Genomic DNA, 27,619 nt, shown 5'->3' with positions numbered 1-27,619 from the left:
AACTCCTTCAGCTGCTCCTCCCTTTGCCTTTCCTCCTCGTCTGGGGTACTGCGACCGCTGAAATAATCTCCTCCTTCTGCTCCTTTTGGCTCTCCAACTGCTCCACTCTCCCTTCCTACTGCTCCTTGTGCTTCGCTTTCTCCAAACTCAATATCAAGTTGATTCAATAGTGCCTTTCCCTCCTCCAATGATCATGCTCTAAACATCTTATTTTCTTGGAACACCATGATGGCAGCTGGAAAACCCCAGGTAAACTTTTTTCCACTTTGATATAGAGAGCTTGAAATTGGGCATAAAGAAGCTCTTGCTCTCAAAGGTTCCCAGGAGAGATCTCTAAGAACTCTTACCTCGTTTCCATCTTGATTAAGGCCGGCACAACTTTTCAAATACTTGTAGATAATATCAGCTTTTTTCTCACTGGCCAAGGCCATAACAATGTCTCTTTGCCTCTCCTGGTTTCTACGTGGGACACCCCAATGGACATGTAAAATGTCATCAAAATCAACCTGGGTACCCTTGTGCTTTCATCCAACCAAGGATTGCTTCAGCTAATTTCAGGCCTGGAGCAAAATCTGGTCTAAAACCACGCAGATGTAAATTTCTTCTGTGACAGTCTTCCAAATTGACAATCCTATCATTCAATTGCTTACAAATCTCATCCTGACTTTTAACTTGATGCTCTAATTTCTGAATTTTTTCAGCTGACACATCTGCTCCTTTTTTAACTGTTTTAATATCTAAGGAAAGATTTTCCAATACAGATTCCACTCTCAGAAATCTTTGTTCAAAGCTAGTAACAATTTGAAGCAGTTGATCCAGTTTCGTTTCAATTTTCCCGAGGCTAGGGTCAGCCCATTCAGCCATTTTATTGAGATTTATTGTACTCACTTCGTGATAGCGAAAGAAGATCTGTCTTCCCTTAAAACCGCAAATCTTAAATTTTCTTTGAACTTCTGTGAATGCTCTTTTCCCCTCTGCTTTTCTTCAAGAAAAATTTATGATGTTTTGAGGGAGAATTTCACCTTTATTTAATTTATCACATCGGAGCTCGAGGTGGGTATGCCTAGAAGAAACTGTGACACATGCGCAATCAGGCCTTTGTTTATGTCTCACTTTGCTTAGGGAGTGAGTCGCTGATGCAGAAAGGGAAACTACATTATTCGCTGTTGCCATGTAGAGAAGTAATTTTGGGGCCCCGTGGGGAAGGGTTCAGAAACCCATTGGCATCTCACCCATCCCCACTCTGGGAAGTAGATTGACTGTGGCTTCTTCCTCTCAGCCCCAAACTCCCATCTGTTTCTTCCCTCTTTACCTCCATATTATTGAACTCTGGCTGGATCCTCCAGGAGAGGGGAATAGAAAACTCCAAACCCTTCCACCTCTGAATTCTTGGTTAACTCTCTCTGTTCCATTCTTCTGAGGGAGAGTTGGAATTGTCTGTCAGTGAACCAAATAGCATCTGAGAAATAAATCAATTTCCACTCCTGTGCATTCACACACTGTTCGATTTATTAACAAAGCCATTCTGGATTCAGCATGGTCATTCCAACTCTAAAATTCCCTTCAGATTCCATACAGGTTAAAGTTCATATCACATCCCCACACCCACAAGTGCAATCATGTGGACCAATCTGGTGCAGGGATTTCTGGTTCCTTCCTTTGTTCAGTTAACCTTGGACTCTGCGTAAAGGAATGTGTGGTGGTATAAATCTCTCACCCCTCCCATTTCTCTATTGCTGTTAACTGTGTCAGGCAAAATCTCTAACTTCACATGTTGACTTTGGGCCTGACAGTGGGTATCTTACATGAAGTTCCCAAGCCTCTTTGGGTGTCTTTGCCTAGGTTCCCAAGCCTAAAGGAGGTATTTTAATGGTTCCCAAGCCATAGTAAAACATCAGTGCTGCAGAGACAAGAAATTCTCCAATGCACTTGCAAGGAGAGTCCAAGATGGGTTATTCTTCAGCCTGATTGGCTGGGACTGAGTTTAATTTAAATATTAGTCAGGCACCGCCCCCCTTAGCCCTCCAGTCTGAAAAACTCAGTCGCAGTAATGGGACTTAGAGTTTTTCTCTCCTGATAAACTTAAGGTTTAATAGGGCACTTTTTAGAAGTTTGATTAATTTAATAAATTTACTAATGTTTTTTCTTTTTCTCCTTTCTTTCAGGCACGACAGGGGGCGGCTTCATCCTTGGCAGTGTGGGTTAATACCCTCCGCGGGTTTAACCCACTAGGCTGCAACTCCTCTGGTTGGGGGCCCCACGCACGGGTCCTGAGAGGAGCGCCCGGGTTGCTGACCTCCGCGGTAGCGCCCGGTGGAAAGCTGGTCGGCTGACGCCATGGGGGCCTGCCCTCCATGACGAATATGCCGCAAGAAGATTATGCGAGCGGGAAGCCTCAAGAAGCCCCCGGGGCGTTCTCCCCCCCCCCCCGCGCCGCCAGTGTTAAAAGCCACGATCGTAAGACTACCTCAGAAGAAGGATCGCCGACACAGGGCGCCACCATCTTGGGGGGGGGCAGTCGGGCGGGAAAGGAGGAGAAGTTCCCGCCCGTTTTTTTTCATGAAGCCTCAGCGCCGGGACCGCAGCTACTCGGCAGTAGCATAAGCAGTCGCCATGGCAACATCAGGCCTGGTGTTCGGCGATAGGCAGGGAAGGAGGAGGAGCTCCCGCCAGCCTCCTCGATAGGGCGGCCAGATCGGCAGTCAAGTCGGGGCCGCAGCTACTGGGCGGTAGCTCCGGCGGTCACCATGACAACCGGAGGCATTGCTTTGGGCATGGCCAATAGGCTCGCCGAAAGGTCGGGGCTCTGTCAGTGACCTTTTTTAATCACGAGCCCTATTCTGCCCTGGTGACACGCAGGCGCAATAAGGGCTAGGGTTGATAACCGTTAATTTGTACTTCGTCATTCCTGGAGCATTGAGTTGAGAGGCTCCTGCTGGCTTCTTTACCCCTTTTTTGTCTCAGATTGTGAGTGTGTGTAAGGGGGGAATTATGGCAGAAACGTCAGCCCATGCAGGGGAGGAGGCCACCGCCATTACTAGGCCTAGTACCCCTAAGGAAAAGAGCCAGAGGGCAAAATCCTCCCAAGGTGCCTCGCTCAGGGAGGCTGAGAAACGAATAAAGGCCCTTGAAAAGCAGTTGGAGGCCTCGCAGAAACAAGCCTCGCTGTCAGCCAGGTCTTTTGGTCCCACACCTCTGCCAGCCTCCCCCATGATTGCACCAGGGGTAGCAGGCTCAGCTTCAGAAAGGGACTGGTCACCTGAACGCCCTTCCCAGCCTACTCCCCCAGAGGTATTCAACTTGGGGAGACAACCCTACATGTGGCCTGGCATGTTGCCTTCTCAGGCCTATGCACCTCCTCAATATGGCCCTGCGCAGTCTTCCATCTTCACACCAACGGCAGCGGGACTGCGCAGTTCCCAGGATGCCTGGCACAGCATGCCCCAGAACCTTCAGGACTTGGTTGTGAATGCGTACTCCCAGGGAGTTGAAACTGGGGCACATCAACATCAGGCACCTGTGGGACAACATCCACGCAGGTTCAGGGACCCCTGGACAGCTCCAGTTTCACACTCCGTAACCGACACTATGGAGGAGGAAGATTCTTCCAGGGAGGATTACAGTGATCAGGGGGATGACCTGTCGGGGGATGAACAACCACCGGAACAACCTGTCTTCGCAGGTCTCTTTAAGTCCTCACTGTTCAAGGTCTTGCTCAACAAGGCAAAACTGACTATAGAACAAGCGGGTGAGGACAGACAACCGGAGGCAGCTGCTTCAACCCAGGCTACGGGGGGACTGTTTGTCCTTCCAAAACAAGAGACCGTGAACATCCCTTCCTCACATCTGTTTTTGGAAACGGTTCAGCGCCCTTGGGAGAACCCGGCAGCAGCACAGGGCCCCTCCAACCTGGACCGTAAGTTCTACGCCTTCGACCAGCAAATGGAAGACCTTTTGGCCTTCCCGACGGTGGACAAACCGGTTACCAGTCTAGTCTCTAATGCCCTGGTCCCTTCTGAGTCTCAGGAGGGCCTAAAGGCTGAAGATAAGAGGGCCGAGAACATTGTTCGTAAAACTCACCAGATGGCTGCCTGGGCCATACAGGCCGCCTCTGCGGCCTCATTTTTTAACAGGGCCACTATTCTCTGGATTAAGGAGATCCAGTCCAGGGTCGATCCTGAGGACGGACGCCTCCGCCAGGATCTTAATAAACTCCTGGCAGCCACCGAATTCTCGGCAGACGCTACAGCCAATGCTGCCAAGTTCGCCGCCAGGGCCATGGCCTCGTCAGTGTCATCCCGCCGTCTGATTTGGCTCCGCAACTGGCAGGCGGATGTCAAGTCTAAATGGTGCTTAGCCTCAGCCCCATTTAAGGGCAACAAGCTCTTTGGAGAGGTCCTTGATGACATCTTAATCGAGGACAAAGGCAAAAAGAAAATCATGCCGAGGTCCAAAAGACAGGACAGGCGATTTACCCCTTATCAAAGGCGTCAGCCCTTTCGTACGGAGCCCTCCTCGAGCACCACCCAAGCGTCGAGGCCTTACTTCCAGGGCTCCTTCGGACAAGGGTCCTTTCGGTCGGACAGGTCATCTCAACAGGACCGCACCAAGTCCTACCAGGGACGCCGCCCCTTCAGAGGAGCTAACAGAGGCTTCAGGAAGAACAAATGACTCCATTATCACCGTCCCATTGGGTGGCAGACTGGCCGATTTCGTGGACCCCTGGGCCATTACATCTTCGGACGCTTGGGCGGCGGCCACCGTGGCCCAGGGTCTAAGGATCAAGTTCCTTTGCCCCCCTCCTCATCGTTTCATTCTATGTCGGATTCCCTCAGACGGTCAGAAGCGAACCCTTCTTTACCGAGAAGTCTCTCATCTCCGAGAAATAGGGGCAATAGAAGAAGTTCCACCGGAGGAACGAGGCAAGGGGTTTTACTCCATGATCTTCCTTGTCCCAAAGGCCTCCGGTGGGGTCAGACTTATCTTGAACCTACGCCAATTGAACCTCTACGTCAAGTACAGGAAGTTCAAGATGCACTTGCTCAGGTCCATCCTTGCATCCATAAGGCACAAAGACTTCCTAACCTCCATAGACCTCAAGGAGGCTTACCTCCACGTCCCCATCTTTCCACCGCACAGACAGTTCCTTCGGTTCAGTCTGGGAGGGACCCACTTTCAATACAGAGCAATGCCTTTCAGACTTTCCTCAGCTCCGAGAACGTTCACAAAGCTTTTGGACGTTCTCACAGCTTCTTTGAGACAACAATCGGTACACCTCATGGCGTACCTAGACGACATCATTATACTGGCAAAGACAAGGGACCAGGCATATTGAGATCTACACTTGAGCATTCAGACTTTCGAAAGCCATGGGTTCACAGTCAATTGGGACAAGAGCCATTTGACGCCCACGACACATCTGGCTCACTTGGGAACCACCATAGATACCACCTTGGGTATGGTCTTCCTCTCTCCAGAGAGACGGTCCTCCATCAGGAGACTTGCGAAATCTGGACAGTCAGAGTTTCCCAAGGCTTTCCTTCCTGTCGAAGGTCTTAGGGGCTCTGGTTTCCTGTATCGACATCCTACCATGGGCAAGACATCACTTGAGACCCCTTCAGTGGTTCCTGCTTCCTTTTCAACGGACAAAATCAAGCCACCTCCACAGGAAAGTGTTTCTCACCAATGGAGTTCGCAGCTCCCTTCGCTGGTGGACTTCCCCAGCGTTGGAGAAGGGCTCCTCCTACCTGCCAAGAAACCATCTCACGGTAATGATGGATGCCAGTTTAACGGGATGGGCCCCCCACATTGCCTCTCAGATGGCTCAGGGCCTATGGGAGAATCAGGACTTACAAGATTGCAACATCAACTTCTAAGAGCTGAAGGCGGTCTCGCTGGCCCTCCGGAGCTTCGCCCCCTGGGTACGAGGGCATCATGTCCTTATCCTCACAGACAATGTCTCTACATTGAGAGACTCCGACTCTCGCATCAACCTCCGGGATCTTGTCCCACCCTGGTGATTGATATGAGCTCTTGTAGCTACATTGTCGGTCCGTATCAACACATGTTGCCCTTGAACTAATGGAGCAAAATTGCAAAGTGCTAGAGAAACAGCTTTGAGTTCTAAGAAGTTGATGTTCACTTCTTGTAGATCTTGATATTCCCATAGACCTTGGGTCATGTGAGAAGATAAATGGGCTCCCCATCCCGTCAGACTGGCATCTGTTGTTATAGCCAGAGGAACAATGTTCTGGAAAGAGGAGCCGCGTTGTATCATCGGCAATTTCCACCATCGTAAGGAGTTCCTGATCTGTGGTCTGAGTGTTACCTTTCGCTGTGTATGGCTGGACTTCCTTCTTTGAAATGGAAGGAGTAACCATTGAAGTGGGCGCAGGTAGTGTCGGGCCCAAGGGACTATGTCTATACATGACACCAAGGTTCCCAACAGCCTTGATAGGAAGCCAGAGAAGGTTTCCTTGGGTCCTCTAGAGTTGCTAATAAGTTGAGAATGTTCTGCTGTCTTTCCTGAGAGAGAAAGACCATACATGACTATGTGTCGATGATTGTCCCTAAATGAGCCAAACGAGTCGTTGGGTTCAGATGACTCTTGCCCCAATTGACTGTGAAGCCGTGTGATTGAAGGGTAGTTAAAGTCTCCAATACATCTCGACGAGCTTGTGTCACTGATTTTGATAACACAATTATGTCGTCGAGATATGCCATGAGGCGTATTGATCGATGTCTGAGGCTCGCTGTAATGATATCTAGCAATTTTGTAAAGGTTCTCGGTGCTGAAGATAGGCCGAACGGCATTGCTCTGAACTGGAAGTGCGAACCGTCGATGCAGAAGCGTAGGAATTGTCTGTGCCAAGGATGGACTGGCACATGGAGTTAAGCACCTTTGGAACACGATCACGGCAGAGTCGGAGTCCCTATTAAGGTGGGCGGAGGCCAATTTAGCCTCACTGTCAGCAGAACATATCTCGGGTGTGGACAATGTATGCGCAGACTGGCTGAGTCGGGAGACTCTGGATCCCGGGGAGTGGCGCCTGGACCCCACGATCTTCCAGGGGATTGTCGGGAGGTTCGGCAAGCTGATACTGGATCTGTTTGCGACCTGCCACAACACCCAGCTCCCCCACTTCTTCTCCCGCTTTCCCTCTCCCGGGGCGGAGGGAGTGAATGCTCTGCGTCAACGGTGGCCATCAGACCTGCTTTACGCCTTTCCACCAGTCCCACTAATACCGAAGGTGATTCAAAAGATACTGGAGGAGCGAGCAGAGGTTCTCCTACTGGCTCCGTATTGGCCACGACGCATCTGGTTTGCCGACCTGAGAGAACTCTCGATATCTCCCTACTGGAGGATTCCGGACCATCGAATACTCCTCACGCAGGGGGCAATGAGCCATCCAGAACCTCACTGGTGGCAGCTGACCGTATGACACTTGAGCGGGAACATCTGAAGAACCAGCTCGTGCCAGATGCGGTCATAGACACCATACAGGCGGCCCGCAGACCTACCAGACGGGTCTACCAAGCCACTTGGGCAGCGTTCTGTGTTTTCTGCAAGCAAAGAGAGGTGGATCCACAGGGAGCTTTGCCTCTAATGGTACTTTCATTTTTACAAGCTGGTCTGGAGAAGGGCCTGGCTCCAAACACTCTTCGACGCCACGTAGCAGCCTTGTCAACCATCCTAGTCAAGGATTACTATCGTCCCCTCACAAGGCATCCCTGGATCATGGACTTCCTACGAGTGGCCGCAAACATAAAGCCACCCACGGTTCACCGTTTTCCATCCTGGGATCTGTCACTGGTGTTGCACGCCTTGACAGGCCCACCCTTTGAACCTCTGCGTCAGATTTCTCTCAGGTTCCTGTCCATTAAAACTGCCTTCCTGGTGGCCATTACCTCTGCCAGGAGAGTCTCTGAAATCTCAGCATTGTCAACGAGGCAAGACCTCTGTCGTTTTTATCCGGACAGGGTGGTACTGAGATTGGACCCGGTGTTTGTCCCAAAGGTGAATTCCACCTTTCATAGGACCCAGGACATTGTGGTACCGGACTTCTGCACTCACGGGAGCCACCCTTCTGAACTGAGGTGGCATAAACTGGACGTTAGACGTGCGTTGAAAATCTATATACGCAGAACTCAAACGTTCAGAGCGTCTGAAGCTCTGTTTGTGTCATTCTCAAGTAGAGCCATGGGAAACAAGGTCTCTTTTCAGACGATCAGACGCTGGTTGCGTGAAAGCATCTCCGAGGCGTACAAGGCTAAGAACAGCTCTATTCCACATGGGATAACAGGACACTCTACCCGAAGTGCGGCCACGTCTTCGGCCTGGAGGACACAGGCATCACTGGAGGACATCTGTTGGGCGGCCACTTGGGCGGCTCCGTCCACATTTATAAAACACTATCGGATTGATTCATTTGCTTCCTCAGAAGCAGCGTTTGGGAGGAGGGTTCTGCAAGGGGTGTGCTCATTCTCAGCGCCCCTGGTCCAGCCTTCTCCCACCCTTTGACTATAACTTGGGCATATCCCATCTTGGACTCTCCTTGCAAGTGCAATGCAAGAGAAGGACCGTTGAACTTACCTGAACAGTCTTCTCGATGCACTGCAAGGAGAGTCCAAACCCGCCCGGCTTTGGGACCAGGGTCACAGTTTCGTTAAGGTTCTGGTTGAAGTTTGTTTGCATCTCATGGTTCAATAAAAAGTTTGCTTTACATTACTGCTCCTTCGTATATATTAGACTGGAGGGCTAAGGGGGGCGGTGCCTGACTAATATTTAAATTAAACTCAGTCCCAGCCAATCAGGCTGAAGAATAACCCATCTTGGACTCTCCTTGCAGTGCATCGAGAAGACCGTTCAGGTAAGTTCAACGGTCCTTTTCACTGATAATTTTTGCTGGCTTTTTTGGTAATTTATGCTGTCCAAGTGCTGTAGTTGCTGGTACTGGAAGAACTGCTAAAATATGCTGTTCAGGAATCCAACAGGAATCTCTTCTGCTAGGCCAATGAAATGATTGTGCAGGCCCACATGGATGCATAAAGTTTATCAAGGCATCATGTTTTTCAAATGATGTGTCACATACTTCCATTCGTTTTCATAAACACAGGCAACATATTGAAGTTGAAGTTCAAGCTGAAGTTCAGGTACATTTAACCCAGGCACATTCACTGCATCCTCTGATTTACAAAGCTTACCCACTGAATTTTATAAACTAAATAGCTTTATACTTAATTCAAACATGTTAGAGATTTTTAACAAGATAATAGCAGAGGCAAAATTACCCAGATCCTGGTCAGAAGCTTTAATAACATGGATACATAAATCAGGAATGGAGAAGGAAAAAATTCAAAATTATAGACCAATATCATTATTGAACATAGATTATAATTTTTTTTATCTCCATATACGCAATTAGATTCAAAAATATGATGAATAATATAATTCATGAAGATAAAAATGGATTCCTTCCAGGTAGACAAATTAAAAATAATTTAAGGACAATTATAAATACATTGGAATATTATGAACAACACCCTGAAAAACAAATGGTGTTAGCATTTTTAGATGCTAAAAAAGCATTTGACAATGTTAACTGGACTTTTATGAAAATGCAATTAAATAAGATGAATGTTGGTACAAATTTTTTTAATATCATCGACGCTATATACTCAAATCAATCAGCCAAAATTATTTTAAATAATGAACAAACCAAAATGTTAGAATTATTTAGAGGAGTTAGACAGGTTTGCCTTATCTCACCATTGTTATTTATTTTAACATTAGAAACATTGTTAATAAAAATAAGAGCCAACAGAGGTATTAAAGGACTACAGATTAAAAAAGAATCTTATAAAGCTCAGGCATTCGCTGATGATGTAGTTTTCATAATAGAAGATCCTTTGACATCAATATTAAAATTAATAGAATTAATAGAAGATTATGGAAAAGTGGCGGGTCTGAAAATTAATACGGAAAAAATGCAATTACTAATTAAAAATATGACAGATTCACAGAAAAATCAATTAGAAAAGTTGACAAGCATGAAAATAACAAAGAAAGTAAAATATTTAGGTATTTGGATTACAGCCAAAACTATATCATTAAAGAATGATAACAACAAGAAACTCTTAGGTCAAATTAAAAAAGATCTGGAAATATGGAATAATTTACAATTAACACTACTTGGAAGAATTTCTACAATAAAAATGAATATTCTTCCCAATATACTGTTTCTATTTCAGGTAATTCCAATTAATCCGGGAGAATTTTTTTTCAAAGAATTGACTAAGATCACAAAAAAAATTATATGGCAAGGGAAAAAACCAAGAATAAAACAAAGCGCCTTAGAAGATTCGAATATGAAGGGCGGACTCGCCTTTCCAAACTGGAAGTTGTATTACCAAGCAGCAGCCTTATCTTGGATAAAAGAATGGTTAACTTTGGAAAATAGAAGACTATTAAACCTTGAAGGACATGATTTAATGTTAGGATGGCATGCTTTTATTTGGTATGATAAGTATAAATAACATTCTTACTTTAAAAGACATACAATCAGAAATTCTTTATTAAATGAATGGAATACAATAAGGAAAAATCATTTCTTAGTAATGCCAGAATGGATTTCTCCAATAGAAGCTGCCTGCCCCCCAAAGTTACTACAAGAAGGTAAAATTTGGAAGTATATGGATATCTTAGATAACCAACTGAAACTAAAACCGACACAAGAGTTACAACAGGTAGGGATAGTAACCGACTTGTGGCAGTATGCTCAGGTTAAATCAAGATTCCAAAAAGATGTAAGAACATACATATTTTAGAAAGACAATAATATACTAGGGAAAATATTAACCAAAACCCAAGGAAAATTGATAGGGAAGGTATATAAATACTTGATTAACTATAGGACGATAGGTTGGATTTTAAAAGATAATATGATAAGTTGGTGTAAAAATATAGGAAAAGAAATAGATATAGATACATGGGGAAAGGTCTGGACATATAACTGGAAGATAACTAAATCAGTTTCTTTTAAAGAAAATCAAATAAAGATGTTCTATAGATGTCATTTGCCACCAAATAGAATCTCAAACATGTTTCCAAATACATCCCCTAATTGTTGGAAATGTAAAAAAGAAATTGGTACATACTTTCATTTATGGTGGACATGTCCAAAGATTTATTGGAACAAGGTGGAAAAATGGTTAAGAGAAATAACACAACAAAAAATTAAGAAGACTCCATATTTTTTTTAATTAGGTATTACAAATGATAAATATAAAAAAGAAATATACTATTTAATAATTCATATTCTAGTTGCTTCAAGGATTGTTTTTGCACAAAAATGGAAAGATATGGAAATCCCCAAGGACGATGAGGTTTTTAGTAAGATTATGCAATGTGCAGAATTAGATATGATGACGAGGCGGCTGAATAATCAAGTGGAAACAGAATTTTATAAAACTTGGCAAAAGGTTTGTTGTTGTTGGTGGAATAAAAGAAAATTTAATGATGTTGAAGTACAGAGTTTATGTATTAGATATAGAATAGATTATATAAAGAAATATTATAGAGATGTTTACTTTTCTGATTTGATCTAAATAATAATCAACTTTTCTTTTCTGTATTAAGATGACTTCAATACTGAGCGGAGCACTTGTAGTTCCTTTTCATGTTATGTGTTATGTTTTGTCTATTTTATGTTGGTCTGTCTTGTTATGTCTTATTACCTTGAAAATAATAATAATAAAAAAAATTTAAACAAAGCTTGGCAACAAATGAAGAAGAATCATTTGACACTACATACTGAAATTTGGTTCAAGTCAATTGGAATAAACTGGTGATTTTCACGAGTTCCAGCAACTGGAAGCTTTATTGAATCTTTTCTCTTGCGCAGATAGTGAAGATCCAATTTCATCCTTGGAAACAAAAATTAACTTGATTTTATTTATTTATTGTTCGCAAAATTCAAATAAGCCTTGTGCTGTGAGAATCTGCCTTTTTTTAGGTCATTGCAAACTAGCCTGAGCTTCTAGTCGCCTTGTAGCACCACCTATGTCATCACATGGAGACTCGCCATGGTTTGTGCCAAATAAATTCCACTGTGCTCTTATTCCAAAATCTTTTTGATGATAGCACAAGTTGTCAAAGTTTTTGAAGTTCTTGTATTGTGCAGCTGAGCCATCACTAAAGTATGTTACATAATTTATTTCATCAGTTGTGGTTTTCAAGAACATGACCAATTTTCCCAAGAATGCATGTACAGCAACTGTATCATGCTGCAATCTGTCACTTATTATGCAAGCACTTATGCACTGAATTTCACCTGAAGCATCATGGCAGTAAACAACAAATGGATGTAGTGTAGCTTACTTAACTCTTGTCCCAGTGAAAACTTGAACAGCATCTTGGACAATAAATGAGTAGTTTTCAGTAAAGTCCATCAGAACAACAATTTCATAAGGATTATGAAACCTGGCCTCACCTTTCCATTTCCTAACAAACATTCCTGTTTTTTAGTTTTCTTGAACACAGTCTTACAACATATTGTCTTTAAAAAAAAGTTTATTGAAAAAAGGAATCACTTTTATTGCACTTCTATCAAGGGTGCAGTGCAGAAATCACAGGCTGCTCACAAACAGTTGAGGACCTTTTTCAAATCCTTATATAAAGAGACACCAAAATTATAACAATATATTCTTAAAGAAGAGAATCTGCTCTTTGTAATAGTGCTAAATTGAAGAGGAGAAACTGTCCCACAGGATCAAACGGAGCATCAAAGATACCCAAAATTTGGCAAAAACCCGTTAAATACCAAATTTGATCTCTTATATTTTTTCAACAACTTTAAGGAAAGTGCTGCAAATTGGAGTCCTCATTGCAGCTGTGTACTTAGTACACCTGCCAAAAATATCTCTAATATACTACAGAAACTGCTGCGTTTACAGCTTCTGGAAGTTGGCCCAAAATGTCATTTTTGCTGATTCAGCATTTTGCAACCCTTTACTTGAGGTCTCCTAGAACTCCCAATTTTTAGTCTTTTGAACTAAAACTTTTCACTGCATAGTTTTATATCATAAAGAAACCATGTGCCAATTTCATTAAAATCTGAGATGTTAACGCGGGGTTGATCTTTAAAATTGGTCTACTGGACACGGAATGACTCAGAGGCAAAGAATCACTTTGGCTATTTTAGAATTAGAATTAATTAATTAATTAATTTTTATTTATTATTAGAGTTGAAAGGGACCATACAGGTCATCGAGTCCAACCCCCTGCTTAAGCAGGAAATCCTAAAGCACCCCAGCCAAATGGCAGTCCAATCTCCTCTTCAAAATGTCCAAAGTTGGGGAGTTGACAACCTCCGCTGGCAGGCCATTCCACTAGTTGATCGCTCTCACCGTCAGGAAGTTCTTCCTTATCTCCAGGTTGAATCTTTCCTTGGTCAGCTTCCAACCATTGTTCCTCGTCCAGCCCTCTGGTGCCCTGGAAATAGTGTGACCCCCTCCCCTCCGTGGCAACCCCTTAAGTACCTGTATACAGCTATCATGTCCCCCCTGGCCCTTCTTTTTACTAGACTATCCATGCCCAGTTCCAGCAACCTTTCCTCGTATGGCCTGGTCTCTAGTCCCTTAATCATTTTAGTTGCTCTTTTCTGCACCCTTTCCAGAGTCTCTATATCTCTTTTGAAGTGTGGTGACCAGAACTGGATGCAATACTCCAGGTGCTGTCTGACCAGGGCCTTATAGAGTGGTATTATTACCTATCTGGTCTTGGAGTGTATCCCCCTGTTCATGCAGCTTAGGATTGTGTTGGCTTTTTTAGCTGCTGCTGAACATTGCTGGCCCATGTTTAGCTGGTTATCCATCAAGACTCAAGATCCCTTTCACAGTCACTTATGATGAGTGTGGTTTCACCCAGTCTGTATGCATGTTTTGGGGGCTTTTTTGCCTAGGTGCAGGATTTTACTTTTCTCTACATTGAACTTCATTTTGTTCATTTCGGCCCACTGTACAAGTCTGTCTAGATCTTTCTATATCCTGTGCCTATCCTCTGGGGTGTTGGCCAATTTCACAAAATCTCTTTCAAACATCGCTCGGATACAGTGTCAAGAGTATGTCTTACTAAAAGAAGTAGAGTTGGCTGTCTGAATTGATTAAAATAGGCACTTCCGAATGGAACAGCAAATATGAAAGACTACAAACCAACCATAGCTTTCTGCAGGCTCATGCAGTTGTTTGAAAGCTTCTCTATCTTGGCAGTTGTGTCCCTGTCCATCTATTTTGCTACACTAGGGCAAAAGGTCATTGCTTTTCACTATTCAAATCAGTCCTGACCCAGCGATTTTTCATTTTGATCAGGCCCATCTGCCTGGTCCGTTTGTCAACAATTGAATGAATCCACCCCTTGACATTAACATTGAAAAATCCTCACCATTCTCTCTAGTAAAACAAGGCCATCCAAGTCAAAGCCTTTTTCTTTACCAAGAGCTCCCTAACTTCAGAGTTAGGGACTCACTGAACATCAACAGCAGAATCATACTGCCATAATCAAATCAAGCACTACCACACTTTAGGCTCACTTTGAGATGCATCTAATATACCTATACCAGAGGTGGTATTTAGCCCGTTTGGATAGGTTCACGTGAAATGGTAGTGACAATTTGGATTGGTTCACTGAACTGTTAAATACCACCTCTGGGTGGCCCTGGCACCACTCGCCCTACCTGCCTGCTCAATACCCTGTTCACCCCTGCCCTATATATGTTGCTTTCACTATGCGGCCCTGCTAATTGCCTCACCAGTCACCTCCAACCCTCGCCCACTCTGCTTAGCTCATCAAAGGTAAGCTTGCTGCCCACTTACCCTTTGCTTTGGGTTGCAGACCAGGGCCCAAGGTCACACCATTCCCTGAGACCTGGAGTCTCTGCTCGCTCTCTGCCCATCTCGTTTGGGTCAGGGAATATGCCATTCCTCAGCTCTGGCCTTCCTGGGATTGCCTCCTGTATGCCGCCCGCTCTCCCTTTGCCACACTTCACTCTGGCTGTGCACAGAGTGGTGATGGTCATGGGACTGAAGCTCTTTTTCGGCACATTCGAGAAGCGGAGACTGGTAGTTTCCAGCGCAAAAAGCCTGCAGCCACTGCTGGGTTTTTTGCTTCTCATGAGAAGGGTGCGAACAAATATGGGCTGGCAGGGAGCCCAGTTGTGACAGCTCAGCCCTGGCTTGCCTTACCAGGCAGCTAGCAATGGGAGAAAGAGGTGGCCATGGAGGAGGAAGTGGGCCATGAGTGAGGGCAGGCCCTCTGAAAGAGGGGAAACCTAATGACACATGGCGAAGAGAACGCGCAGCATGCAGGAGGTCTTTGACAGATTCTGAGTTTATCCAACTCATCCTGGGCAGAAAATAATAGGTAGATAAAGGCTGCAATAGCTGTAAATTCAGTATTGCAATTCATCCTTTAACTGTGAAACTGAAGTCACTATCAGCAAAGATATTTTAGAACATGTCAAAGATCCAGTGGGCATCTACAGGCACCATCTCCCATATTTGTGTCCAATATAATCTAAATTTAGTGTCAGGAGTTCCAGCAAGAGTGACCAGATGCTACACAGCCATCTTCATATGGCCCTTTTCAGATTATTTTTTGAGTTATGATAGGCTGTATTAGACTTGTTCCTGCAGATTCAATTCTCTAATTGAATACATATTAATCTTTCTTCTACACTGAAGTAATAGGAAATAAACTTGTGCTAGCTCTCTGTTTGTTTGACTCATTTGCATCTTGCCTGTTGATTGCAGGTATCCCCAAACAGAAATAAAAATTTTAACTATTGCATTGGTACCCTCCATATTCCTTGCTGGTAATGACATGGAACTTCTTGGTCATTTTTCTAAGTTGATGACTTTCCCATTTGAGCTTCTGAGCTGCTTGACTCCGAACATTCAGCACCTAGATCAAGAAAAATCCATTGATGCAATTTATATTGACTTTTGCAAAGCCTTCGATTCAGTGGTCCATGACAAACTACTCCTAAAACTCAAATTCTATGGCATCTCAGGATCCCTCCACAGCTGGATTACTGCATTCCTGTCAAACAGGCAACAAGTTGTCAAAATTGGAAGCACCATTTCCACCCCCTTCCCTGTTAAACGTGGCGTTCCCCAAGGCAGCGTACTAGGACCTACTCTATTCATTCTCTACATCAACGACCTCTGCTGTCATATCACAAGCAACTGTGTTCTTTTCGCCGACGATGTAAAACTTTTCAACATCACGGACAACAGATCTACTCTCCAAAAAGACCTCGACTTTGTCTCAGATTGGTCTAACACCTGGCAACTTCAAATATCAACCAGCAAATGCTCTACCCTCCACATTGGCAGAAAGAATCCGAACCTCATATATAAACCGAATAAACAAAACCTCACAGCCAACCCCCACTCAGTAAAAGACCTTGGAATACTAATATCAAATGATCTAACTGCCAAAGCCCACTGCAACAACATCGCCAAAAAAGCTAGAGTTGTTAACCTGATCCTATGCAGCTTCTGCTCCGGCAATCTCACACTACTCGCCAGAGCCTACAAAACTTTTGCCAGACCCATCCTTGAATACAGTTCATCTGTCTGGAACCCATACCACATCTCGGACATCATCACCCTCGAAAATGTCCAAAGATACTTCATCAGAAGAGTCCTTCACTCCTCCACTCGAAACAGAATACCCTACGAAAGTAGACTAACAATCCTGGGACTAGAAAGCTTAGAACTACGATGCCTAAAATACGATCTAAGTATTGCCCACAAGGTCATATGCTGCAATGTCCTGCCTGACAATGACTACTTCAGCTTCAACCGCAACAGCACAAGAGCACGCAACAGATTCAAACTTAATACTAACCGCTCCAAACATGACTGTAAAAAATATGACTTTAGCAATTGAGTTGTCGAAGCGTGGAACTCATTACCAGACTCAGTAGTGTCAATCCCTAACCCCCAACATTTTTCCCTTAGACTATCCACGATTGACCTCTCCAGGTTCCTAAGAGGTCAGTAAGGGGCATGCATAAGTGCACTAGTGTGCCTTCGGTCCCCTGTCCAATTGTCTTATCTCATTTATCTTTTCTTCCTTTCATATATCTTCTCCTCTATTTTTATATCTTTACTTCTATCCTTTTCTTTATATATATTACTACATGTCTATTCTCTTCAATGTGTATTGTGTATTGGACAAAATAAATAAATAAAAATAAAATACTCTTCCATAGGTATCATAAAATATGACCTTATAGATGAATGGGGGAGTTTTGTGCATTGCAAATAGCCCCTTGACTCTGTATAGAGGCAGGTTGATTTTGTGCACTGATTTATCCTTTTAGTTCAAAGTTGTTTTCAGCTTCTTCTTTTTAATCTGCCACAGTAGGCTTTATTCATAGGCTTCCTTTGTGAGAGCAACCGTTTCTTCTAACTGTATAACAGCTGATATTTTCTAAGTAAGCAGAAAATTGATCACATTTGTTAATGACTGAGTAAGCAGTAAAGAACTGGTTACTTCTATGTCATTGAGCTTCTTTAAGTGCAATTCTAGGAACCTGTTCTTATACTCACATTGCTCTTCTATGGTGCAGTGGGTCTTGTTAGATTCCACATATGTAAGAGATGTGAACTATTAAAGATACTGATGTGTCATACCTAGGTATATATGCAAATATGCACAAGGGACCAAACTTTCACTAAAAATAGTTGAAAATCTTGGAAGTTTCCAATGAACTAGGGAAGATCAAGAGCCCATTGAAAGAATCTCAGTAGAAGGTAAGAAACTTTGCTTTCCTCACCCTTCTCCACCTGTGTTTCTCTACCTTGATAATGTTATAGATATGTGAATTTCAAATCCCAGAATTTCCCAGCCAACCCTGATGGAATCCACATACTTAAAATTGCCAAAGTGGAGAACATTATTCTATACCAATGAGGAGAATTGAAGCTGGCAGTACTAATGACATTTGAATTGTCATTTGTTTGCTGTTAATAAGGTTTATGAAATGATGTGATCTGCTAAGAAGACCTAGATATGTTGATTTAATGCAGTCTTCCTGTTCTTTCTTCTGGGCAGGGCTATATTTACAAGAAAAAAGTAAACACAAATTGCAAATCATTTCTTTGGAATTCCTGCCAAGACCTAATGGCATAAATAAATTCCAGAATTCTTTTTAGAGCTCCTTCTGACCTTCGTATTAAGATTCCACTGGGGAGGGTGTCCCCATTTCTACACTGGTAATTTATACCCATTTATTTAGCCGTGGCTCTCTAAAATATATCTTCATTTCTGTAAATGGCACCGCCATATTCAGATCAGTAAATCTAGCCAGAATAATTGTTCATAGTAAACATAGAGATAAATATAATATTTTGATTATTTTAATTGGTTGCATCCATTTGCTCTAGTTGGGCTTTCAAAACATCTAATCCAGATTCACATGAAATTGATTATAAATGAACTCAAATCTTTATTTTGATTGGCAATATTTTCTCAATAGAGTCCTGTCAATACCCTTTGTATGGAGGTAGCTAATGAATATGCGGAGAGAAACTGATCTAGGTCAAAATCAAGGTTCAGTTTGACAGCAATTGTTCCAAGATTACACCAAGAGATCCATAGATATAGCTCCTTATTATGTTTGCTTTAAAAGATTTAAAGACAATCATTCCTCGTGTGTTGTGTTTTCCTTTACCAAAAACTATATCCCTGTTGGATACATCTCATTTTCTTTCCCAGTTTTCTTCTGCTCATGCTGCCTTCCATAACAATAAAACAGCCTCAGCTTCAAGTATCTTTTTTTTGAACATTATTATTATTATTATTATTAATATTATTATTATTATTATTATTATTATTAATTAGATTTGTATGCCGCCCCTCTCCGTAGACTCGGGAGTGTTGGCAGGCATTTTATTTTTTAAAAATAGTTTTTATTTACATGTAGATGACATACACACAACAACACACATACAAGACTTTACATATCCCATCTCCCCCCCTCGGCTGTCTCCCTGACAGCCTCATTCGGTTCTCTTGCACAGTAGTGTTACCTGTGGCTTATTATTTTGTTTAAAGTATAACCAGTGTACTTAATTACAAACTTTCGATTTGTGATTGTGTATCTAATCAAATAGTAATAAGGTTCACATTTAAACTATTATTCTTTAACTTAGATAAATTTTTTAACTTTGTTCCCTTATCATGCAGCGATCTTTGTATTCATTCGTTTGTTCAACCATGTATAAAAATTTTCCCACACCTGGTGGAATCTTGTATCATAGAAACAGAAACATAGAAGACTGATGGCAGAAAAAGACCTCATGATCCATCTAGTCTGCCCTTATACTCTTTTTTGTATTTTATCTTAGGATGGATATATGTCTATCCCAGGCATGTTTAAATTCAGTTACTGTGGATTTACCAACCACGTCTGCTGGAAGTTTGTTCCAAGGATCTACTACTCTTTCAATAAAATAATATTTCTATCATTTGGCAGTGCTTCATTTTTCCAAAACTGTGCTATACATATTCTTGTTGCAGTTATCAAATGTTGAATCAAATAGTATTGCTCTTTTTTCATGGCTTTGTCGATGATACCAAGTAAAAATATTTCGGGTTTCATTTCCAATTTGATTTCAATTATTTCTTTTATCCAATTCTGTAGCTTGTACCAAATTTTCTTAATTAATGGGCACGTCCAACCACATGTGGAAGTACGAGCCAATTTTTTTCTTCACATTTCTAACAATTTGGCTTAAGATTGGGGTACATCTTAGCTAACCTGGCTGGTGGCATATGCCACCTGTAAAACATTTTTATTAAATTTTCTTTGTAAGGAGTAAATCTAGTAATTTTGTAGTTTGTTAGCCACATTTTTTTCCCATTGGTCCAGGTGAATAGTGCGCCCAATATTTTTTGCCCAGCCTATCATGTTTCCTTTAACAATTTCCTCTAGATTTTTATGTTCTAATAATAATTTATATATATTTGTTTTTCCCCCCAATATATTTTATTACATTTTCTTAAAATAGACAAAACTGACAAACATACATTTAACATAAAAGTGGGGTTGTATCTTCCCCGCTTATTCTTGAAGTAAAATTTCAATACAAAAAAGAATACATTCAAAAAAGTTTAAAATCAACTTATTACTTTAAATGAAAAGAAGAAATTTGGTTAACTTTTTATGTTAAATCTTCATACATTGTAATTCATAACTCTTAAATCTTATCCTAATAAGTCTAACATATCACTTAAATCATAACTCTACTAATGCAATACTATTGTTTATTTATTTATTTATTTTTACTGTTAATATTAATATTTCTTCTTGTTTATCCATATATACACTTTGTTCCATATCTCATAAAATTCTGTTTCTTCTTGGTCTTTTAACCATCTTGTCATCATATCCATTTCAGCACAATCTAATATTTTTTTGATGACTTCCTCTTCTTTGGGGATGTTTTCCTCTTTCCAATTTTGCGCATATATTATCCTGGCTGCGGTCAAAATATGAATAACTAAATGTAAAATTTCTTTCTTATATTTCTGATTGGTTATAAGTATATATAAGTAAAATTCCGGGGTTATTTCTATCTCCTGTTTTACTATTTCTTTTATTATTCTTTCTATCATTTTCCAGTAAAGCTTAGCTTTGCTACACATCCACCATTGATGGTAATAGGAACCTATTTCCTTCTTACATTTCCAGCATAGTGGAGATGTCTTTGGGAACATTTTTGCTATCCTATTTGGTGGGAGGTGCCACCTATAGAACCTTTTAATTTGATTTTCTTTTAGGGAAACTGATTTTGTCATTTTCCAATTTGAAATCCAAACATTTTCCATGTATCTATATCTATTTCTTTACCGATATTTTTGCACCAACTTATCATGTTATCCTTTAATGTCAAGTCTATATTTTTATGGGCAATCAGATATTTATAAACTTTCCCTATTAATTTAGTCTGGTTGGTAAGTAATAAGTTACCTAAGAAGTTTTTATTCTTATTAAAGATGTATGTCATACTGTCTCTTTGAAATCTGGACTGAATCTGAGCGTATTGCCACAAGTCGATTATAATCCCTTCTTCTTGTAGTTTAATTCTTGACTTTAATTTCATTTGGTCGTCTAATAATTCCTTGTATCTTATTATTTTTATTTCCCTTATTGAATTTGGGTGTGTTATTGCTTCTAGGGGGGAAATCCATTCTGGAATAGTCAAAAAGTGATTCTTTTTTATATCTTTCCAAACTTCCAACAAATACTTTCTTATTGTATGTCTTTTGAAATATGTATGAATTTTATCCTTATCATACCATATAAAGGCATGCCAACCGAGCATAAGATCATGTCCTTCTAATTTTAATGTTCTTTTATCTTCTAATACTATCCAATCTCTAATCCATGTTAAGGCGGCTGCCTGATAATATAATTTCCAGTTAGGTAAAGCAAATCCTCCTCTTTCTTTAATGTCTTCCAAAATATTTATCTTTATTCTTGCTTTTTTCCCTTGCCATAAGAATGTTTTAACTATCATTGTTAAGTTTTTTTAAAATTTTCCCCCAGGATTTATTGGAAAAACCTGAAACAAAAAAAAAATCTTAGGTAAGATATTCATCTTAATTGTGGCAATTCTCCCCCAAAAGGATATTTTTAAGTTGTTCCATATTTCTCAGTCTTTTTTAATTTCTGCAATTAATTTTATATAATTGTAATTTTTTAATGATATTGTTTTTGATGTTATCCATACTCCCAAATATTTAACTTTCTTAACTATTTTCATATCTGTAATATGTTCAAGCTTTCTTTCTTGAATTTTATTCATATTTTTCACTATAAATTGTGTTTTACTCTTATTTATTTTTAATCCTGCAACTTTTCCATATTGTTTTATTGTCTGTATCAGTATTGGGGCTGTTGTTATCGGATCTTCTATTATAAAAGTCAAATCATCTGCAAATGCTTGGACTTTATATATTTCTTTCCCAATAGTTAAGCGTTTTTTATTTGTGGGTCTGCTCTTACTTTTATCAATAAAATTTCTAAAGATAAAATAAATAATAAAGGTGATATCGGACATCCTTGTCGAACTTATTTCGAATGTTTCCAATTGCTCATTGTTTAATATAATTTTTGTAGTTTGTTTTGAATAAATGGCATCTATTAAATTTACAAATTTAGTACCGAATCTCATTTTGTTTAATTGCATTTTTATAAAGGTCCAATTAACATTGTCAAAAGCTTTTATCGCATCAAGAAACATTAATGATATTGTTTTTTCAGAATGTTGTTCATAGTATTCTAAAGTGTTGATAATCATTCTAAGATTCTTTTTAATCTGTCTACCTGGTAAAAAACCACTTTGATCATGATGAATTTTCTCATTTAAAATCCTTTTTAATCTATCAGCATATATTGTAATGAATACATTATAACCAACATTTGATAATGATATAGGTCTGTAATTTTTAATATTTTCTTTTGCAGTTCCTGGTTTATGAATTAAAGTTATTAAGGATTCTGACCATGATTTTGGAATTCTACCATCCAGTCTACTTTCATTAAAAATTTCCAACATGTTATTTATTATTACTTCACTATCTATTTTATACCATTCTGCCGGTATGGCATAAGGTCCAGTGGCTTTATTGTTTTTTTGCTTTTTAATAGTTGTAAGAAGTTCCTCAATTGTTATTGGACTATCTAAACTTTCCTGTTGTTCTTCCGTTAATTGCGGTACCTTTATAGATTCTAAATAATTAAAAACTTCATCTTCACTAATATCTTCTTTTTTATATAACTCTTTAAAAAAAATTGTACTATTTTTGCTTTTTCTTCTATATTATATTTTATTATTCCATTTTCGTCCTCTAACTTTTTAATTATTTTTGACTGTCTATGTTTCCTTAGTTTATAATTTATATATATTTGTAATTGCTTTTTTTTTCGGGCCTAGTAAAATTTTATCTAGTGGTGAATCCTGTTTCTGAATTCCATACTTTTCTCAGTCGGTCTGTAGTCTAGATTTTATTTGGATATAAGGCCACCAATCTATTTTAATTCCTTCTTCTTTTAATTGTATTAATGGTTTCAAATTCATTTCTTTGTCTAACACCTGCGAGTATTTAACCATTTTTCCTAAACTTGTTGTGTTTGGGTAGGTTATGGCCTCCATGCTTGAAAACCATAACGGTATTTCTGTGTAATGTTGTTTCTTAATTTTACTCCAGGTTTCTAGATGCAATCGTCTAATTTTGTGATTTTTAAAATATGAATGTGTAAGAGATTTGTTATCCCAAATAAATCTATCTGGAGGTCGTGTCTTTCTAGGGCTAATAGCCTAATATTCTTGAGTTGCACCCATTCTTTAAACCAGTGTTCCCAACCTTTTTTGAGCCGCAGCACATTATTCATATTTTCAAAATCCTGGGGAACATTGAGCAGGGGGGGGGGCTAAAAAAAAGTTTGGACAAAAAAATCTCTCTCTTCCTCCCTTTCGCTCTATTTCTCCCTCCCTCTTTCTCTTCCTTCCCTTCTTTATCTCTCTCCATCCCTTTCTTTCTTTCTTTCTTCCTCTCTTTTTTGCTCTCTTTCTCTCTCCCTTCCCTCCCTCTATGTCTTTCTCTCTCTCTCTCTCTGTGTCTCTCTTGCTATCTCTCTTTCTTTCTCTCTCTCTCTCTGCCTCTCTTGCTATGTCTTTCTCTCTCTCTCTCTCTTGCTATCTCTATTTCTCTCTCTCTTTCTTTCTCTCTCTTTCTCTGTCTCTTGCTATCTCTCTCTCTGCCTCTCTCTGCCTCTCTTGCTATCTCTCTCTTTTCTCTCTCTCTCGCTATCTCGCTTTCTTTCTCTCTCTCTCTTTCTCTGTCTCTCTCTCTGCCTCTCTTGCTATCTCTCTCTTTCTCTCTCTCGCTATCTCGCTTTCTTTCTCTCTCTCTCTTTCTCTGTCTCTCTCTCTGCCTCTCTTACTATCTCTCTCTTTTTCTCTCTCTTGCTATCTCGCTTTCTTTCTCTCTCTCTCTTTCTCTGTCGTTACACCACGCCGACAACAGCACCATCGGGCAGTAGCCAGGGGTGGTGGCAGAGTGGTTGACTGTGAGCGAGAACCCTGACGGCGGCAGCTGAAAGTGTTGCTGGACGCTGTATATGCTGGCACTGCGCTGGTCATGGGCATGTAGCTGGCACCTCCGGCCCAGCCAGTGAGCCAGTGCCAGCCCCTCAGTGCCAGCATGTACGGCGTCCAGCAGCACGTCCAACCGCCACCGTCGGTGCCTCCACCTTGGAGCTCCCTCTCGCCGCCGCCATCTCCCCGTGACTGCCTGTGGCTGCTGCAGCCGGCACACTCCTGCTCCCACCGTCAGTGCCCTCCCGCCGGGCCCCAAAGGACATTGGTTGCCGCCCCCACAAGGGAAGCTCCAGCTGGGCAAGGCGCTGCCGGTGCCTCCGCCCTGGAGCTCTTGCCACCGCCATCCCCCGGATACTACCTGGTCCTGCTGCTGATGGCGCCCTCCTGCTCTCGCTGCCGGTGCCCTCCTGCCAGGCTCCAAAGGACACTTGCTGCTGATGCCAGGGAAGCTCCAGCTGGGCGGGGCGCTGCCGGTGCCAGTGCCTCTGACTGGAGCTCCCACTCACAGCTACCCCCAGCTACTGCCCGATGCCGCTTTTGCCAGTGCTCTCCTGCTGGGCCCCAAAGAAGGAAGGCGGGAAAAAGGAGGCGCAAAGAATGAAGCTCTCCTTTTTCCCGCCTTCCTTCTTCGGGGCCCAGCAGGAGAGCGCCGGCAACAGCGGCATCGGGCAGTAGTCAGGGTAGCTGCGAGTGGGAGCTCCAGCTTGGAGGTACTGGCACCGGCAGCACCCCGCCCAGCTGGAGCTTCCCTAGGAGCTTCGCAGCACACCTGACCATGTCTCGCGGCACACTAGTGTGCCACGGCACACTGGTTGGGAAACGCTGCTTTAAACCACACTAGGACTGCAGCTTGATAGTATGTTCTAAAGTCCGGCAAACCCAGTCCACCTTGCTTCTTACTGTCCTGCATCCATTTTAATCTAATTCTTGGTTTTTTACCTTCCCAAAGAAATTCAGATATTAATTTTTCTAAATTTTTAAAGAAGGTTTCGTCTAATCTAATTAGAATTGTTTGGAAGAGGTATAGCAGCCTTGGTGGTATGGGCATTTTAACTGTGGCTATTCTTCCTAATAGTGAGATTGATTAGAAAGTTTAGTCCAATTTTCTAATTGTAACTTTACATTGTTCATTAGTATATCATAATAGTCTTCTTTTATAGTAATGCATTTAGCAGATAGGGTTATTAATAATAATAATGATAATTTATTAGATTTGTATGCCGCCCCTCTCTGAAGACTCGGGGTGGCATGCAAGTATTCCCAAGTATTTAATTCTATCTACAATTTCCAGGTCTAGTTTACTAGTTAAGTGTTCTTTATAGTTCATTGTCATATTCTTAGTAATGATTTTGGTTTTGGATTTATTGATTCTGAATCCTGCTATCTATTTAGTTCCTCCATCAGTTTTGGTCCTACCTGTAAAGGATTTTCAACAATAAAAGCACTATCATCGGCGAAAGCTTGCAATTTAAATTCTTGTCCCTTAGTTTTAAGTTTTGTTATTTCTTTGTTATTACGAATTTGTCTTAATAAAATTTCAATGCATAGAATAAATAGCAAGGGTGATAAAGGACACCCCTAAAATGCACTCCTTTGAAAATTTGAAAACTATAGGTAGTGTCCCCATTAATTATTATTTTAGATGTTTGTTTTGAATATATTGTTTTAATTACCCTGGTAAAATTTGGTCCAAATTTCATCTTTTTAAATAATTTGAGTAGAAATTCCCAATTTAAATTATCAAATGCCTTTTTTGCGTCTAAAAATATTAGTGCCATAGCTTTTTTGGGGTGCACTTCATAGTATTCTAGGGCATCTAGAATTATTCTGGTATTGTTTTGAATATGTCTATCTGGGAGGAAGCCATTCTAGTCTACATGTAACCATTTGTTCAAAACCGGTTTAAGTCTGTTGGATATGATAGTAGTGAAAAATTTATAATCTGTATTTAGTAGGGCAATTGGCCTATAGTTAGTTATTTTTTTCTTTTTCCTTTTTATCTTTGGGAATTAGAGTTATTAATGAATCTATCCAGGAATTAGGTATTTTACCTAGCTTTATTACTTATTTATATGTTTTTAACATCAAATTGATCAATATGTTTCCTAGTTCTTTATAACACTTGGCAGGGATCCTGTCTGGTCCAGGGTTTTTATTATTCCCTTGGCTTTGAATGGCTACTTCCAATTCATCTTTGGTTATTGTTTTATCTAGTAATTCTCTATTAAGCTCTGATATCTCTTCTGGGTTACATTTGTTTAAATAGTTTTGTATATCATTTTCTTTTATTTTTTCTTTCTGATATAGTGTTTGGTAGAATTCCATTGCTATCTTTTTTCCCCCTGTTAATGTAAATTTTACTACTGCTTGCTCGTCCTCTAATTGTTGAATATATTTATTTTCAGTCTCCTTTTTTAATTTACATGCCAACATTTGCCTATTTTATTTGCGTGTTGAAAGTGGTTTTGTTTTACCTTTTTCATTTGGGACACTATGTCCTCTTGGATAATCAGATTAATTCTATGATTTAATTGATCTTTTTTTTCGCCAAGGGTTTCATTTTGTGGGGCGCTTTTAATAGGGTTTCTAACTTTTTAATTTGGTATTCTATTTCTTCTAGTTTTTGGTTTTTATTTCTATTTTTCCTACTGACATATGAGATTGATAAGCCCCTAATATAGGCTTTGGTGGTGTCCCAGAGGTTTTGTAATGTGGTGTCATTGTTCCAGTTTTCTTTTAGAAAGAAAGTTAGCTCTTTTTCCATAAATGTAATATATTCTTTATCTTTCATTATATTGGCATATAATGTCCATCTCTTATTTCTCCTTCCAGTTCCTTTTAACGTTAATATTATTGGTTGGTGATCTGCCCAAATATTCGTTCCAATGGTATTTTTTTCTATTTTGTTTTCTATTTCATTATTGGTCCATATCATATCTAATCTAGACCATGATTGATATAATAATAATAATAATAATAATAATAATAATAATAATAATAATACTTTATTAGATTTGTATGCCGCCCCTTTCCGCAGACTCAGGACGGTGGTGAAAAGTAAATGTATTGATGGGATGGTGAAAAGTAAATGTATTGTTTTTTAAGTTTATTCCTTTCTTTAAGTCTGAATTCTTCCACCATGTCAAAAAAAAAACCCAGAAGGCAATCAGTTTCTGTTGTTACCTTTATTTCTTTTATTCCCTATTTTGTAATCAATATTCGGGTCTACAATAGCATTGAAATCACCTAGCAAGCATATATTTTGGTTTTGTATCATATTAATTTGTTCATGTAGTTAAAATTCTACCTTCATCATCTGACTATATACGTCTGGGAACAAGCCATTCCTTTACATACACTGCAATACCTCTCTTTTTTTTGTTTCATCTGAGGCTACAAATAGTTTGCCAAGTTTTGGATATTCTAATATTTTATTTTCAGA

The 27,619-nt window shown here is 40.6% G+C and overlaps 1 protein-coding gene across 5 annotated transcripts in view; it reads left to right on the top strand.

The window, feature by feature from the left end:
- The window catches only part of LCORL (ligand dependent nuclear receptor corepressor like), a 299,948-nt gene that overhangs the window by 228,453 nt on the left and 43,876 nt on the right, over positions 1 to 27,619 (top strand). Inside the window, exon 8 of one of the 5 annotated variants that reach the window (XM_070757382.1) lies at positions 10,252 to 10,312. The exons of the other annotated variants lie outside the window; for them this stretch is intronic. Within the exon in view, the coding sequence (XP_070613483.1) occupies positions 10,252 to 10,265 (14 nt within the window). The 3' untranslated portion in view covers positions 10,266 to 10,312. Of the gene's footprint in view, positions 1 to 10,251; positions 10,313 to 27,619 lie in introns of those variants that run through there. 5 annotated transcript variants of the gene reach the window in all.

Source organism: Erythrolamprus reginae, chromosome 7 (genome assembly GCF_031021105.1).
Source record: "Erythrolamprus reginae isolate rEryReg1 chromosome 7, rEryReg1.hap1, whole genome shotgun sequence".
NCBI classification, from domain to species: Eukaryota; Metazoa; Chordata; class Lepidosauria; order Squamata; family Dipsadidae; genus Erythrolamprus; species Erythrolamprus reginae.
This window is presented reverse-complemented; position numbering and strand designations above follow the sequence as displayed.